This window comes from Vicugna pacos, chromosome 3 (genome assembly GCF_048564905.1).
Source record: "Vicugna pacos chromosome 3, VicPac4, whole genome shotgun sequence".
Lineage (NCBI taxonomy): Eukaryota > Metazoa > Chordata > Mammalia > Artiodactyla > Camelidae > Vicugna > Vicugna pacos.
The window spans coordinates 23,711,320-23,728,880 of NC_132989.1; the positions used below are offsets into that span (position 1 = coordinate 23,711,320).

General features: G+C 41.0%; 1 protein-coding gene across 4 annotated transcripts in view; it reads right to left on the minus strand.

The window, feature by feature from the left end:
• The window catches only part of CTNNA1 (catenin alpha 1), a 276,028-nt gene that overhangs the window by 10,252 nt on the left and 248,215 nt on the right, over positions 1-17,561 (minus strand). For all 4 annotated transcript variants that reach the window (XM_072956860.1, XM_072956852.1, XM_072956855.1 and 1 more), the window contains 3 exons: positions 9,502-9,658; positions 1,560-1,760; positions 849-1,000 (listed from right to left, as the gene is read on the minus strand). In XM_072956860.1, the coding sequence (XP_072812961.1) occupies positions 849-1,000; positions 1,560-1,760; positions 9,502-9,658 (510 nt within the window). The remainder of the gene's footprint in view (positions 1-848; positions 1,001-1,559; positions 1,761-9,501; positions 9,659-17,561) is intronic.

Genomic DNA, 17,561 nt, shown 5'->3' on the forward strand with positions numbered 1-17,561 from the left:
CTGACCCAACTAGATCGTCAGCATAGCAAAGCAGCCATCTGCTCAGCAGGCAGGCACTGCATTCCAACTGCCCACTCTGTGGCCAGAGCAGGGCTGGCCTAGGGTTGAGGGATGTCCAAGAGACCCCAGGAGAGCTATGCACAGGCCCTGCCTCAGCTTCCAGAGCAACATGCTCATGCCAGAACAGCTCGTGAGGGATCAACTGCTAGAGGAAGGGCAGCTCTGAGTCCCAGCCCAGCACCCAGAGGAGGGGGCAGTTTCTCAAAACCCCTTTGTTCACACCAACCCAAAGAGGGTCCTAGACTTTCTCTCAGACAGTGAGAACTGCTGCTCTCTCAGGGAGGATGGGTCAAATGGGGCCCAGAGTGGGTGGTGCTTCCATTCAGCTATGATGAGAGGGCGCAACACGTGGCCCTGAACCTGGGAGCATCACGTCCCCTCACCGTCAACACCCTGGGGTTTGAGCAGCCTGCCTGCCGGCCACCCCTTGAGGAGAGAATGTAAAGAACAGCTTCAACCTGCGTTAAGGAAATTAACTGACAACTATTTTCTGTAGTTTCCCTCTAACTTACACAGAAGCCTCATATTTGTTGTGATTGTTTGCTCTGAAGTAAACCATCAAGGCCAACTCATACTAGCTCCCCTTCTCAGCCTAAGTTTGGGCTCTAACTTGCAACTAAAAGTCATTTTAGACAATGTAATTAAATATATCTCATTCTAACAGCTTTTAAATTCATGGTTTTAATATACTGCCACTGCATCTGCAGAGTTCCAGAATGATGCATTGCCCAACTCTAGCAAATGATAAGAAAGAAAGCTGTTAAAACATCTGAAATGCAGTTACTCACCCTTATCATCAACACCGCTTTCCTGATGTCCCGGATGCCATCGTACACCAGGCGTGAGGCATCGATAAACTCGTTCTCGTCCATGGGCTGGGCGGGGTCCGAACTGAGGGCTTCCACAGCTGCTTCCACTTGCTCGGTAAAACGTGGCATGACTGCAGAGGAGAGAGGCATGGCAGACGCTGCTGGCCCGGCAGACATCATCCTTCCACCAGCACCCCCTAAATCCCTCCGTCAGACAGAGAGGCAAGGTGTATGATGAAGAGCCCCTGCTTCTACCTCCCTAAGATTTATGGTTGAAATAAATTAAAGGTTGTATTTTACAAAGACTCAAATCACCTTTGTCTCTGGCCAGATTCTGCAACATAGGATTTAGATGGTTGAGAATTTGAACTGGGATTAACTTGAAGCCTTGCAAGAATGGGACCCCCTCCCCTTCATTCAGGGTTTATTCACAAATAGGAAATAAAATTCATAAGTTCACCTTAAATAGTGAGTTGAGAGTTATTCCCATTATTAATCGTGGGACACACATGGAAGAAATGTGTCTGCGAGGCCTTAATTTGGCTGACCAACTTCTCACAAATCTGCTCTACCACCAGGAACTTTGGTGAGACCCATGCTGAGTCCTGATGTCCTAATTCCTAACCACAAGGCCTGGCCACCAGACCACCTGTGTGTGGGGAGCACAGTTAAAGGAGGGAGTCCCCGCACCTGTGTTGGAGAGCAGCTTGGTGGCTTCCAGCACCTTCTCTGTGTAGACTCCCGGCTCATAGTTGTCCATCTCTGAGGTGACTACGTGAATGACCCGGGCTGCCCGGCCTCGAATGGCACCAGCTGTGCGGTCCAACCCATCCACGTCTTTCTCCTGGAGAGCAATGACGCATTTGTTCACATCTTCCAAAATGTGATTCTCTGAGGAACAAACAAAAAGCTGGATGACAGAGGCGGCCTTCCACTAGAAGAGGACAATTCTAAGTTGGCATCTTTCACTCATCCGGTGCTCACTCTGTGCCAGATACAGTGCCAAAAGCTTTACATGTATCATTTCACTGAGGAGACCAGATTAAATGCTGGATTAACTGCCCCACAGAAACTCAACCTGTAGTCACTTCCAAGAATAACAATCTTCATTCCAGGTTTAAAAGAGAGGCAGAGAGAAACGTCCATCTTTAAGGTAGGTTGTTCTGTAAGCCAGGCAGAAAATTCAGATCACAGAACCCTTAATAATTTCTCTTTCCCTTAAATAATTTCACTGACCTTATACCCCCAAACAAAGTCTACATTAGAAGAAAAGGTTCACTGTAAGGCTTCATTCTCCCAGTCTCTCACCCCTCCCTCCAGTACATGACGGTGGTATTAAGACAACAACCAAGACACCAGGACAGCTCTGGAACAGGAGGTTCTAGGAAGCAGGTTGAAGCCTCCTCTGGAGGGTGCTGAGAGAGCCCACCTGAGGCAAAACATTTACTAGCCCACTCATGGGATGCAGATGGGCCTGTTATGGTATTTGAGGAAACCCCTGAATCCTGTTAAGCTGACAAATGGCTCCTACCAGTCATACAGCTGGATTTGGAGGACCCAAATACTATTTTTCCTCAAGGCAAAAAGCTTGACACTAGGTTTTAGGAACCCCAGAGTAAGAAGTCCACTTCAACCTCATCTATAATAGCGAAGTGGAGGCAACCAAAATGTCCAAGGGTAGAGTGGGTCATAAACTACAGGCTAACTATGCACCTGTTAAAATCAATGAGGTCGATCTGTAGGGGCCGCCCAGAATGGGAAGAGGCACATTCTCTTCCCAGGAGCTGCAGAGTTCACCAGCAGACAGCCGGAATAACAGGGCCACCCAGACTCCATGGGGTAGGTGGGTGAGGGACACAGTCCCCAGGTCATCACCTGCTCAGAAAGGAGCCTTCTTCCAGACATGTAAGAACTCTTAGAAGCAGTGTCTATTAAAGACATGCTCACTTCCAAAAACAAACAAACAAACAAAAAAAACCAGACAAACAAAGACATGCTCACTTCCTTAAACCAAGAGAGTGCCTGACATAACAGGCGAAAGACTGATAGTCCTAGTTCTTCTGAAAGAGTCAGAAACACATTAGAAGGGGGGAGGGTACAGCTCAGTGGTAGAGTACATGCCTAGCATACACAAGGTCCTGGGTTCAATCCCCAGAACTTCCATTAAAAAGTAAATAAATAAATACACCTACCTACCTCCCCCCTCAACAAAAAAAATTAAAAACAAAAAAAAAAGAAAAAATTAAAGAAACACATCGAGTCATTTCTTTGCCAGCCCTGGTCACCTTACACTGACATGTCATTATCCAGACTAGCTCCTGATTTAATCCCTCTCCAAAAGCCACTACCCTTCCCTCTGCTAACGTACTCAGTCAAGTTATATATAACCCCATGTCTGGAAGGGTGATAGCAAGCTTGACCACTTTAAGATACCCCAAACAAGAAAGTGGTCACGATGCTACTTCCTCTCACCTCTAGGGCAGCCAGAGGCAAAAGGTACTTAGCAGATCTAGCAAAGAACAGAGCCACCACAGTGCCCTGCATTGGGCTTCCAGACCCCTGCACGCCCCAGGAACAAGGTCCTCCATTTTGCAGTTCCTAGGAGACTGCAGGCAGGCACTCGCACCTATCAAACTAAACATACTCTTATCATATGATCCAGTAATCCCACTCCTTAGTATTTAACCAAAAGAGTTGAAAACATGTCCACATAAAAACCTGCACACAGATGTTTATAGCAGCTTTACTCATAATTGCCAAAACTTGGAAACGAGATGTCCTTCAGTAGGTAAACTGGAAAACTGGTACATCCAGACAGTAGAATATTATTCAGCACTAAAAAGAAGTGCTATCAAACTATGAAAAGACATGGAGTAACCATAAATGCATATTACTAAGTGAAAGAAGCCAGTCTGAAAAGGCTATATATGATTCCAACTAGATGACATTCTGGAAAAGGCAAAACTATGGACACAGTAAAAGACCAGGGGTGGCCGGGGAGGGATGAATAGGTGGAGCACAGAAGATTTTTAGAGCAGTGAAAATACTCTGTATGGCACTTAAATGGTGGATACATTTGCCCAAACCTACAGAAGGCACACCGCCAAGAGTGAAGGGCAGTGCACATCAGGGACTCTGAGCGGCGATGACGTGTCAGCACAGGTTCATCAGTTCTAACAACCCTACCTCTCTGGTGGGGGAGTTGGTAACAGGGGAGGCTGCACATGTGCAGGGGGCAGGAAGTAGATGAAAAGTCTCTTCACCTTCCTCTTAATTTTGCTGTGAACCTAAAACTGCTTTAAAGTCTTTTTTTTAAAATAAAAACTAATCAATCAATTAAAATAAACATCATTTCAGGGAAAGTAAAAATACGGTAAGAATTTCTACTACAGAAGGGAAAAATGAATTATCACAAGATAGCTAAGAAGACCGTAAGTTACCATCTACCAGTTAAAAACTGGCATACTTGCTGGAGTTTACACCACTGTACTACTCAAAGAGAAAAATTATTAAACAAACTTTCTATATAAACTAATTTTAGGGAGAATATATGAACCAGTGATAAGAATCAATGGATTTAGAGCCCATCAGGAACATCTTTTATACAGAAACTCTTTACAGAGTAATTTAAACTAAACAGACTGGCACTGAGCCTGCCCACCATACTAGACCTTAGGTTAAAACCTGCTGCTTTCACTCAACCTAACATAACATTTGACTCTTGTATCAGGATAAGACAGGACAGGATAGGACAGGATAGGAAAGCTGTTGCTAACTAAACTATGAGTTAACGTTTTCTCATACCACTGATTTTAAGACTCATCCTGGTTTCAGGATTGTTAATACTTAGGGAAGGAAAGCACGTCTTAGAATCAATGAAGTATAATACTCTTTTTTTTGTTCATTAAGGTGGCCCCAACTTCCACCAAGGATTTGTTCACCTTCGTTAGTCACGTATGTTTTTAAAACTCAATTTACATTTTCTGGAATTTATACTTCCATTTATTCTTCCAAATGAACCCAAACCAGAGAAGGGCTTGCCATTCTTCAGCCAAAGAAGCCTTCTACTTCAGGAAGCTGACTAAGGTAACATTCCCTACCCTCACTGGGAAAGCCCAACAGCTGAGGCCACTACACACCCAGGACATGCCACCAACTGGAGCCAAAAGGGAGAAGTGAGATCCCACTGGATGTGTGCAAACATGGGAGGCTTGGTGGTACCCATATTAATTTAAACCATAAGTTATTTTAGCTTTAACTGAATTTCCAAAGAAACTCAGCATGGGTCCATTATCAGTAGACAAACCAATCTGTACCCTATTAAAAACTCTGATTGTTCAATACAGTCTTTATTTGTAGATACTTCTAACAGGAAAAACACACACACACACAAAACAGTCTATCCTCAAGGATTATGGAAAATAATATATCTATTTTTCGTTTGAAAACCTTTCTAGGACTGCCTCTGCATATCGACCTCATCCATTGTAATGGCTGCACAATACGCTACTGAAGAGATGGAGGGGCCATAATTCACCCACCCAGTCTCCTGTAGACATTTTGGTTGAAGTGAACATCCTTGCACAGGTATTCTGGCAAACATCTGTATACATATCCCTGGGGAAAATTTCTAGCAATGGGATTACTAAGTCAAAAGACATTATGTATATCAAGTAGGTGTATGATGCCTAACTGCTCTCCAGGAACCAGACCAACTGGCATTCTCCAGAAAGCCTGCATGAATTTACACTTCAGTCCACAGTGCCCACTGGGGCCCTTTCTGGGTTCCCTTTGCTCTGGATATCTTTATCAGTGCACCCTTATGCACACACAGGAGAGGATAATATCAATGCTTTATATAGAAAACTTACTCGAATATTATGGAAGTATTCTGAGTGCTTGACATTTAGCTCACTCTATAGTAGCCATTTCTTTAAAACCACTATTAATTTTTTTAACTTTTTTATTGATTTATAATCATTTTACAATGTTGTGTCAAATTCCAGTGTTCAGCACAATTTTTCAGTCATTCATGGACATATACACACTCATTGTCACATTTTTTTCTCTAAAATCACTATTAATTACTGAGGAAACCAGGTACGAAAGTATTAAGTGACTTGCCCAAGGTCACACAGCTAGGAGGCATAGGAGTTAGAAATCAAATTAACTTTAGCCCTATCTTATCTTCAGTTTTGCCTTTCTGCTATTAAACCCAAAAAATTAAGTACAAAAATCCTTTTATTTAGACCCATCAGACTGAATTATTTGGCACACTGACACTTAATAAAGAAGAGCACATATTACTACCCTTTTTTGTTGCCCTAAAGTATGTAATGAAATGTATTACTTGTTTCCAAGAGCATTTGGTAAAGAAAAGGAATAAACCCAATCAGAATCACTCTAACCACTTGTGACTCAAAAAAAAGGAACCAAACCTTCCACGTTTGAAAGTAGAGTAAACGAATGAGAAAGTAAATTGCATTTCCATGGAAAATGTTTATCAAATACAATTCAAATGAAATTCAAACAGTCTTTATCACTTTGATAAATTTCAAACCACTGTCCTTAAGGGATCAGTCCATATAAATATACTTATGGTTTGCTGAATGCTGTCTAGCATCCTAAACCACCTCCAAGATTTACAGGGCAACACTCTGAATAGAACAGCTGGGGGGAAAAGCATGCCCTCTCCCTCTTCCCTGGGGTAGCTTGCAAGTCCCTCTCTATTTGCAAGTGCCACTGGCTCATATTTGATACACAGTGATTCAAGTTCCCCCTGCCCTGCAGCCTCATGAAATACTGGCACCAGGGTCTTAGTGGCTTCACCAGGTTATATACAAGATGACTATTATTTTTTGAGCCATAAATTTAAAATATGACTTGTGATAAGCATGAGGAAACTTCTGGAACCAGTCAGACAGAATACCCAGGAACAATGGAGATAAAGCAGCAGAGGATCCTCTCAGTCCTATTCCCTAAAGAACATCCCCTTGGATGGAGTCTCATGAGTGGGCAGGGCTACAGCAAACATACAGGCCCCATGGATTCCAAGAGGGAATATGATGGTGGAAAGTCATTACTGGAAATATTCCTCAAAATCTATCACCCTGCCAAGGGTCAACACAGCCCCCAGACACAGTAGAAAATCACCACTCCAAGGAGTCAAGCAGCATCCTTACTTTTCATTTGGCAAAATTTATGAAGTCCACCAACCTTAGGTCAGACTCTGTGCCAGGCACTCGCCTGGCAGCCCCTTACTCAGAAACTAGCCCTTCGTGCCCAAGGACTGACGAAGCACCACTGTGCCTCAGCGCGACAGGAAATGGCAGAGGGGGCAGACCTCGGCTTCTGGTATAAAGACTGCACGCAGGGGCTGCAGATGACCCCTGCTCTCCAATTCGCGTGGCACCTTTAGTGACACTGTACTTGCACAAGGGCCAAGGACTGGGGACGAGTGGGGGCCTGCCCAGTGAAAAGCAAGATTCCACTCAACGAGAGAGTCAGCCACTTCCCTACTGAAGCGAAGCTGTGTGTCAGGTGCCATGGGGAGACATCTCTAGTGCACCTACATAAAAAGTGTTAAAACTGCCACAGGTGAGGTAAGTGCACAATGAATCTGAATGCTAAAAATCAACTGGTCAACCCAGTAGAACTCTGCACAGGCCTCTACTTGTCTCCTTCATCCCATGCCCCTAAAAAGCACACCCTAAAAAACAGTGGAATTGTGAATAACCGCCTTGTCCTGTTAATTACTTGACAGTGCTAAGCAAGCCAGGGACAAAACGGAGAAACACACTAAGGTGGATCTCTAAAGTTCAGATGCTCTGAAAGCACCACCATTTTCTGACTGAGAGGATTGTCTGATGTTTTTATTTGCTAAATAGAGACTGTCTAAACTCCTTTCCTTCAAGTCAACCCTTCTACTTTCCCACATTTGCATAAAAATTGAATACACTCACCAGACAAAAATGTATCTGTTGAAGAATCTGATTTCTCTTTACCTTTCTTCTATTTTATGTCATATACCCTAAAGATACTGCCTGGATCCCACTAAATGCTACTGCACAATCCCTTTTGTTCTCTGATTTGAGGAATGTTGCATGAGGGACATTGGATTCTATCACATTCTATTTTGCTGTTAAGGACTGAAAAAAATCCCTTGAGACCAAGCCTTACTTGGTAAGTAAGTTTAGGAATGTAATATCTATCTCCAGAGGGGGGCTTTGCATTTAGATTTCAAAATTTGTTGTTTGCTTAAAAGTGTGCTGTGAAGGTGGAATGTTTTTCTCTAAACCTATGAAAAGAATAATTCAGTACTTCACTGGGAAAAACAACAGAAGGCCAAGATTTCCCAAAAAAGCAATTGCTGCATTTTTGGCACCTGCAAAGATGTGTTTGCAAATGGGTTTCTGTTTTAAAGTACCAGCACCTGCAATCTGGCAGTCCTGCAGCAGCATGGTTCACCCCCTCATTTTGTAGTTTACGGATTGCCTGTTCCCCATTCTCTGAAGTAGGGCCAAAGCTACCAATCCCAAGGAGAACTAGCAGAGACAGGGAAACATTGGTATGCAGAACCCACGGTCACCTTATATAGGTCACTGCTGGAGGACTGTGCTGTGCACGTACTTAAGCACCACTTCTGCTTCAAGCCCCATTGCCCCTCGCGTCTCCACGTTCCAGACTGTGGTTCCCTGGGGTGACAGGTAGTTTTAGCCCTACAAGTAGCAGCCACTGACTCTGCCCACAGCCACTGGCCTCAGGAAGCCTGGCACCTCCAAAGAACAAGCAGTGCAGCCAAGGGCAGCAGAGGCCTGTTAAATGGAGAATGCATTTATACTTGCTCAACTCTAAGGAGATGGATGGAAATTTATCTCTGTGTGATAAACAGTGAATTGCAGTTGACAGACATTTTCTATATGAATGCAATTTACTATGTCATTACCAGTTTATGTTTATATAATGAAATCAACTGTTTTTGTGAGGTGAATTACCCAGATTTATTTTTTGCAAGTTCATAATTAAATGGTACTTAAATATTTCCTCTCTGTTTTCTATCTGTGCATCATGCAGACAGAGTCTTTCGAAAAGTAGGCAGTTAAACTATGATCATTTCTGAGAGAGAGAGAGAGAAAGAGAAGCTTTCCAAGGGGAATAATTTTTACAAAGAAACTAAAGTTGGTGATGTCAGGAATCCCTTCTAAATCTCACAGGCTCAAAACAAATAACTACAACATCTACCAGGACACAGGTCAGTGTTTTTCTAAACACAATAGCAGCAAGAAGGGTAGATGGTTATGGCGTTTGTACAGGTCACAGTTGCAAGGTCTTATTCTACGCCAACAGGGAAAAACCTCTGCCAGCCAGCTTCTTACTTCATGCTTTTCAGATCAAGACCAGCCCCACCACAAGGGAGACAACTCCAATCCTGCCCCCCCATTGCTCAGGAGGCACTAGTAGCTTCTTTTGTTTTGTTTTGTTTTTTTTAATTAAAATGAAAACCAGCACAATATTACTGCTACAATGATTTACCTGCCCAGACTCAGGGGCCTTTTGCTTGTCCATTATTGTAACTTAGGCATAAGTAATTATGCGCTTCCTCACAAACTTCTCTGGGGAAGCAGCTCATTACCTGAGACAGCCAGGAAGTCATCAATGGAAGTAATGTCATCGACAGCATCTGTGAGAACTCGGACTTGTTTTTCCCACTGTTCTTTAAAAAGATCCATGTTCTCTTGGGCCAGTTTACTCTGTGGCTTTGCTGCTAAAGCCAGTGCAGCATTGATAACCTGCAAAGATATTGAAGTTCACTGTTTACTCTTTCGGAGCCATGAAAATAAAATAGGTGAGACAATTTGGTCAGTGGAGGCTACAGCTTTGTCTCATGTGCATTTCACAAGGACACACAACACCACACGTTCCACAGAGATGAAGGAGAGAAGTGTTAAACAACAGGCTTCATATGCGAATGGAGAAGCAGCACATTTGAAGTACGGTAATACACTGGAACCATGGACAACAACAGAAGTATCTCTCATCTCTCCACTCAAATGACAGGAAATCTTCACAATTTTTGACATTATATTCCAGGCTTTTTCCTCTTCATATACACAAGTATGTGTGCAAAGTGAAAAATACACAATTAGAATTATATGCTATATAAAACTGACTATTCTGTTGATTCTTTTAGATACTGCTCTATATCATTAAATGTATGTTACAAACATTAGCTGTTTATTATTCCACCTTATAGCTGCACATCACTATTTTCTGCTTGTAGAGAATCAGTATTCTTAATAATCTTTGATGAACATCTGGCATTTCAGGTTTTTGATACATTATCAAAGTATACATATGAAAAATACATTGTATTCCAATTCCTGAAGTATATTTGACATATAACAGCATCACAGAAAGTGTAATATTTATTAAGCTTAAACGGTAATTTCTAGGGAGGAGGGCATAGCTCAAGGGAAAAGAACAGGCTTAGCACGCACAAGGTTCTGGGTTCAATCACCAGCACCTTTGTTTAATAAAAAAAAAAAAAAAGTTTAATAAACCTAAAGGCAATTTCTTCTAAAAAAGTAGAAAGTAATTTCTTAAAAAGCTTTACTGAGATATAATTCACTTACCAAACAATTCACTCATTTTGACTGCATGATCCAAAGATTTTTAGTGTATTTACAGTTTTGCAACCATCACCACAATCTTTTTTTAGAACATTTTCATCCCTCCAAAAAGAAACTCCGTATCCACTGTCACTCCCTATTTCCCTTAACCCTACCTCTTGGCAACCACTAACAGAACTTTCTGCCTCTATGGATTTACCTATTCTGGACTTTTTTCTATAAAATAAGTATGTCCTACAGAATGGAATATTAATATGTGCATTTCTGTAACTAGCTTCTTTCATTTAACATAATGTGTCAAAGTTCTTATGTGCTGTAGGATGCATCACTATTTCATTCCTTTATATTGACAAGTAATATGCCAGTATATAGATTTATCACATTTTATTTATTCATTCACCAGCTGATCGACATTTGAAGTCTTTCCACTTTTTGGCCCACGTGAATAAGCTGCTTCATATGAACATTCACATACCTGTTTTGTTTCATTCTTGTGTACGTAAGTAGGAATGTAATTGCTGGGTCATACAGTTAACTTTATGTTTAACTTTTCAAGGAACTGCCTTACCATCTTCCCAAGCAGTAGAACCATTTTACATTCCCTCCAGCATGTATCAGGGCTCCAACTTCCCCACATCTTCACCAATACTTGTTTTCCCTTCCCCCTCACTTTTTTTTTTTTTAATTATAGCCATCCTAGTGGGTGTGAAGTGATATCTCACTTTGGTTTTGATTTGCATTTTCCCGGTGGGCCATGATGTTGCACATCTTTTCAGGTACTTATTGACCACTAGTGTATACTCTTTGGAGAAATACCTATTCAGAACCTTTGATGTATTCACTGGACGCATGAATAATGAAACAGTACAAAAATGAGCTGAAAGAATAATTAGTAAGATTTCTGGGTACAAGGTCCTGACAGGTTATTGGAGATACCTGTGTTCATAATAATGCAACCTGGAAAGGGAAGCAAACACAAAAGGAAACTGGTAGTAATCAAGATCTGGAAGAGGCAGAACAGCCGTTACCACAGAGTCATTTGGGCGTGCTACCTGAGGGGAGGAGTTTTGGATGTTTTTCAGTGCTGTAGAAATCACATGCCTTCAGGTCATGTGCATAATTCCCAATATACTGGAGGGGTATTCGAGAAAGAAGTTACCAGCTTAGCCCCCAAAGACTGTGGTTAACAAACTGAAGAAGAATCAGACCCACTAGACTAGTGCGGCTATTCCCCTTCCCTCCTAGACAATTGGAAGCAATAAGACTACATAACGACGGACTCACAAGCATCAGGGACCGGGCGGTCCCAGCTATTAATAGCCCACTACTTTCAAAAGTGAATGGGTTTGGACAAAAAATTTTTGGAAGACAAAATATCCTGTCTTCCCCATGTGTTATACGGTGGCTCCCCTATATTTATCACTTCAAGGTTTCTTCTTTGCTTTTTTTCCTTCTTGCCTTCATTTCCCACCAGGTGGTTGACCACTGTGGACTACTCTTCATTAGTTATCTCATTAATTCACAATGAATCAGAGTGGAGCTAGACCTTGTAAGAATATTTGGCTGAAGAAAATCCTTCCTAAGAGAGCCAAGTAAACATGGAAAGGGAATTAATTATATGTTTTAAATACTTAGATAATTTTCCATTACTAAGAGAAAACTGCTCTTGGTTCCATAATATCTTATACCATACAGTATAATGGAGGAAAAGCACCTCGTCTAAGGTTAACTTTCTCATTTTGATTACAAAACTGTTTACAAAAGACATTTGGTAAATTAAATACTCACTGGTGATGGCTTAGTAAATTAGGAATAGAAAGATACTTAATATACTACTTTAAATAATCATCCAACATGATAGTGGTGAAACTCTAAAACCATTTGTACCTTAAAAATCAAGATGTTATTCATCAGAATACCTACTGTCACAATTAGTTAAGTAATAATGGTCTTTCTATCCAATGAAATAAAGTAGGAAATGGAAATAATAAGAAAAAGCTGTTAGAAGGGAGACAGAATTACTTTTTAATGTAGATCATCTTTGTTTATCTAGGAAACTGAAGTGAGTCAACTGAAAAAAACTCTTAGAATTAGGAGTTCATTAAGGTAGCTAGGGATAATAGAAATACATAAAAATCAATAACTTTTCTATATAATAGAAAACAGGACATAAAATGAAGTATCAGATCTTCAAGAAAGCAATTAATAGGAAATATTTGGGGTTAAATCTGTAAAAAAACAAAACAAAACAAAAAAACCCCCACAAGACTGAAGTGACAAAAAGTAACTAAATTTTTCTAAGGCACATTAAAAAAAACTAGAATAAATAGAAACACAGTCCATGTTTAGGAGTAGAAGACTGATCTATTATTCACAAATTAATCTGAAACAGTATACACCTGACAACAGTGAGGAAAAAATCTTAGGGATAGGGAGCAACAGTATAGAAGAGAAAGTTAAAATGTAATAACTGACAACACTGTAAACTGACTATATGTCAATTAAAAAAAAATACATATATAAAGCTAATGTAACTAAAACAGAACAGTCTAAAAACAGACCCTATCATAGAACAAAACTCAATGTATGATACAAGTGACATCACCAATCAATGAGGAATGGTAAGAGCAAGAGAACTAGACGTCCAGTCAGTCTCTTCCTCTCCTCACGTGTGGACTCTGACTAAATGAGTGACTGCTCCACACCTCCTCCTGTAACACTCCTCCCAGCACTAGCACTTTCAGCTTACAGCTCTGCTTCCTAAATTTAAATGAGAAGATGAATGCCATCAAAAGACAATGTCTACAGATTCACACCACCTTCTCTACCTGCATCCAGGCCACATACGGTCTTACCTCTTAATTATGAACGTTCCTATCTGTGCTCCTATCTCAGACCAACCTCACTACTTGTGCACTGGATCTCATTTCTTCTACCGTACTCCAAGGTGTTGTTCTAGCATTTCTCTCCCCTCTATTCTTTATCATCAGTATTTCCTCTCTACTGGATTACTTCCATCAGCTTAAAACAAACAAACAAACCTCCCAAGTAGAAATAAAAAGCAAAAACACTCTCAATCCCGTATCTGCCTCATGCCACCACCCCATGTCTCCATAATCCTTACATTTACTTTGAAAGACACTTGCTACCCTCAATTCTTCTCTTCTCTCTTGAACCCACTCCAGTCAAGTTTGTCTCGCCTAAATTCTACCTAAACTTTTTTGGTCCAAGATCATTTGTCATCTTTGTATGTTGCTCAATCCTAGGATCAATTCTCAGGTCACATTTCACAATCATTTGACATTAATAATCACTCTTCCTAGAAACACTTTTCCCACTTGTCTTCCAAGATAAAACCAGCTTCTGGTGCTCTTCTGGTCTTAACACTTGCTCAGTCTCCTTTGCTGGATACTGCTCATCCTCCTAAACTCTACATGTTAGAGAACCCCAGTTTTAGTTCCACAACATTGTTACTCTGGGTATACATACTTCATTGGTGAGCTTATCAACAAGGCTCATGGCTTTAAGCATCATGTATGTGCTAATGAATCTCACATTTATACATCCTGTCCAGACCTCTTCCCTGAACTTGATCTGCTTCATGCATGTCTAACAAGCACCACAAAATTAACACGTTCAAAACTGAGCTCTTCCTCGAAATCACCTTTTTCCCCTACCAAAATGACAGCTCCATCCTTCTAGCTACATAGGATCAAAACACTTCACTTCTCGAGAAATCCTTCAGTAAATTCTACCTTCAAAATATATCCAAACTCTATAATCATTATTCACGACATTTCCACTAGTACTCTTGCCTGGATGAGCAGCACAGCCTGCTTTGGTTTCCTACACTGTTGTAACATATTACCACAAAAACAGCACAAATGTTATCTTACAGTTCTAGAGGACGGAAGTCTAAAACAGGCCTAAAAGAGCTAAAATCAAAGTGTCAGCAGAACTGTTCATTCTGGAGGCTCTAGGGGAAATTCCAGTCCTTGTCTTTCCCAACTTCTAGAGGCTGCCCACACTCCTTAGCTTGTGGCCATATCACTCCAACTCTGCTTCCAAGAACACATCTCCTTCTCTGATGATGACACCACTCCATCCTTCATATAAGGACCCCTGTGATTACACTGAGGACCCACCCAGATAATCTAAGATAATTTAATCATCTAAAGATCATTAGTTTATTTACCTCTGCAAAGTTCCTTTTGTCATATAAGGAAACATAGTCACAAGTCTCCAGAATTAGGACATGGACGGGAGATGGGGAGGGTTGTGGCACGTGGGAATCACATTATTCTGCTTACCGCAGCTTCCTGCGGGATCTGTCTGCTACTATCCTTCCCCACAGAAGTCCGAGAAGCCTTGTTAAAGCCTAAGTTAGATCATGTCAATCCTCACTCAAAACCCCTCAATAGCTTTCCATGTAACTCAGAGTAAAAAGCCAAATGCTTTTCCATGGCCTTAAAGGCCCTGTAACACCCACAGTCCTGTGAGATATTTGACACCCCCTTCCTCGAAGCCTCTATATTTGCTGTTCTCTCTTCCTGGAGTGCATTCCCCTCAGACACCCTCCCTTGCTTACTCTGTCATCTCCTTCTGTTCTTTGCTTCTACATCACTTTCTGAGTGAGGTCTTTCTTGACCTCCCCAACCATACTATTTAACATACACATCAACATTTGTGGGATGCAGTTAAAGTAGTACTTTGAGAGAAATTTATAGCATTAAATGTTTAATTGCTACATTAGAAAAGAAAGTCACAAATCAATGATTTAAAAGCTTCTAACTTTAGAAACTAGAAAAAGGGCAAATGAAACCCAAAGCGAGCAGAACGAAGAAAAATAATAGAGAAGCCATTAATAAAATACAAATTACCAAAGCTCACTCAAGAATAAACAGCTAATCTGAGTATCATTAAATTTATTAAAGAAACTGAATTCATTGTTTCAAACTGTTCCATGAAAAAAACTCCAGGCCAGATGGCTTCATTGGTAAATTCTCCCTAACATTTAAAGAAGAACTAATACCAATCAGACAGACTTTTCAAGAAAATGGAAGACAAGGAAACACTTTCCAACTTTTATGATAGGGCAATCAGACTTTACAAGAAAACAAAACAACAGGCCATTATCAACATGCAAGGCTCATATAGAGACCACAGTGCTCTGGGAGTCTGTTACCTGCAGACCACTGTGAGAGGGGGTGGAGGAAGAAAGAGAGACAGAAAATGCTGAGACACTTTCAGTCAGAAGCAGCTCCTTTGAGCTCTTCTGTGAAATTGCTTTGTAAGAAAAGATCAGAGAATATCAGAAGTGGAAAAGTGAGGTGATTCAAAGGTAGATGGTCCTATGATTGTGAAATAATAGATGAGTGAGAGCTTGAGGCCGCAGACTTCCCTGGCCCATATGCCTTGGATGCTCATTTAAGAGCTATGTATTTTCTCATCACTTATAGACCAGGCCTGTCTGGGTTTGTGCTTATTTGATGCTTGTCAAGCCTGTTTGCCACAAAAAATGAACAGCATTCCCACAACACAATGGGAGAAACAGCAGTATGGAAGGTAAATCTAAGGAGGCAGAAAGAAGAACCTACAATTTTATAAGTTATTTCTCAATTTAGTTAGTGAGAAGTACAAAAAAAGGAAATGTAGTTAAAGCAGTGGCTTCAAATACTTAATTCACCCTTGTGTAGATTTCCAAGAAAGGCCATACATTAATCCAGGCTATATGAATTATTAAAGTGCCAGATTTGTATTAAATGTACAATGCTCATCCCTGCATAATGAGCTAAGAAAAATAAAATATTAAGTGAGATCATCTCCAAAATACCCTCCTCCAAGTTTAAAGCCTCAGTTGTTAGAAACTTGCTATTGGTAGGATTTTTCCTTTTGGTCAGCACGAGATGAACAAAAAACTGAAGTATTTTAAGCAGCTACCAAGGACTAAGACTTGAATACATCCATAAGCAAGATGATGTTGGGGGTATGGCGGAAGAGAATCAGGTCCTCCCCCAAAACAGCTTGATTTTCCTTCCTTGTAAAAAGCATGGGGCTCTTAGCTCAGATGGACATATGTCCCCTTTCTGATGAACTGAGTGAAACAGTGCAGCCACAAAGCAGAAGGCAATGCAGGCAGAGAGCTGACCTACTTCCCTTCTTACTCATAACAGTAAATCACCAAAAAATGTGGGTGCTTTTCTCCCCCTGCAAGCAACAAGATAAATCCACTTTCAGGTTACTTCCTCTGAACTCAACTTTAATACCTCAAATATTGGGGGTTAAAGTTGCTTAACTGCTAAAAACTTAGCACTCTAGAACAGAATTTCCCATTTCTAAAAGTTAATTTATTGGGTGAACTGAAAGACGAGGAAGAAAACTCCTCTAGAGGTTCTGTCTGTCATCTCTCCCCTCCAGAAAGGAACAATAAGGTCTAGAAGCCAACTCTAAACTGTAGGTGGGGCCACAGAACAGCAGCCCCCAGCAGAGGGGCCAGGGCTGCCTGAATGCAGCAGCCCAGGTGCAAGGCACAAAAACAGACTAGAAAAACCTAATACGTAGTCGATACTGTGGACGGCTGTTGACAGTAGCCTCACAACAAAGAAACATACACGTTAAGATAACAACTATTTGTCTGCATGCTACAGCATATTAAACGCCATCTCAAGCTCCTGGTGAAGTAACTAACTAGCCCAGTCAATTTGACTAACTTGCCCACGGTTTGTTTATCAAACAAGCCAGTGACTCTGGAAGGAAAAACCTCAGGACGAGAACCCCCAGTGCCTGAGATCACTGCCCACATCAAGCTGAATAGTAAGGAGATGGTTCCGTTCTTTCTCAGAGGGACAGCCATCAGCTAACTTAAAGGAGAGGTCCTTTAAGCATGAAACTCATGGGCCAGGGTAGGTGGGATGCAGCTCCCAGAAATTTGGTTTATCTTCCTCAAAGAACTTCAAAGCCTTAAGTTAGTTACTGATGGTTTAAAATTAAGACTTGTCAGAAAAATATGAATTGCTAACTTCTCTTTAAATATTATGAAAGAGTCAAACTAACTATACTTCAA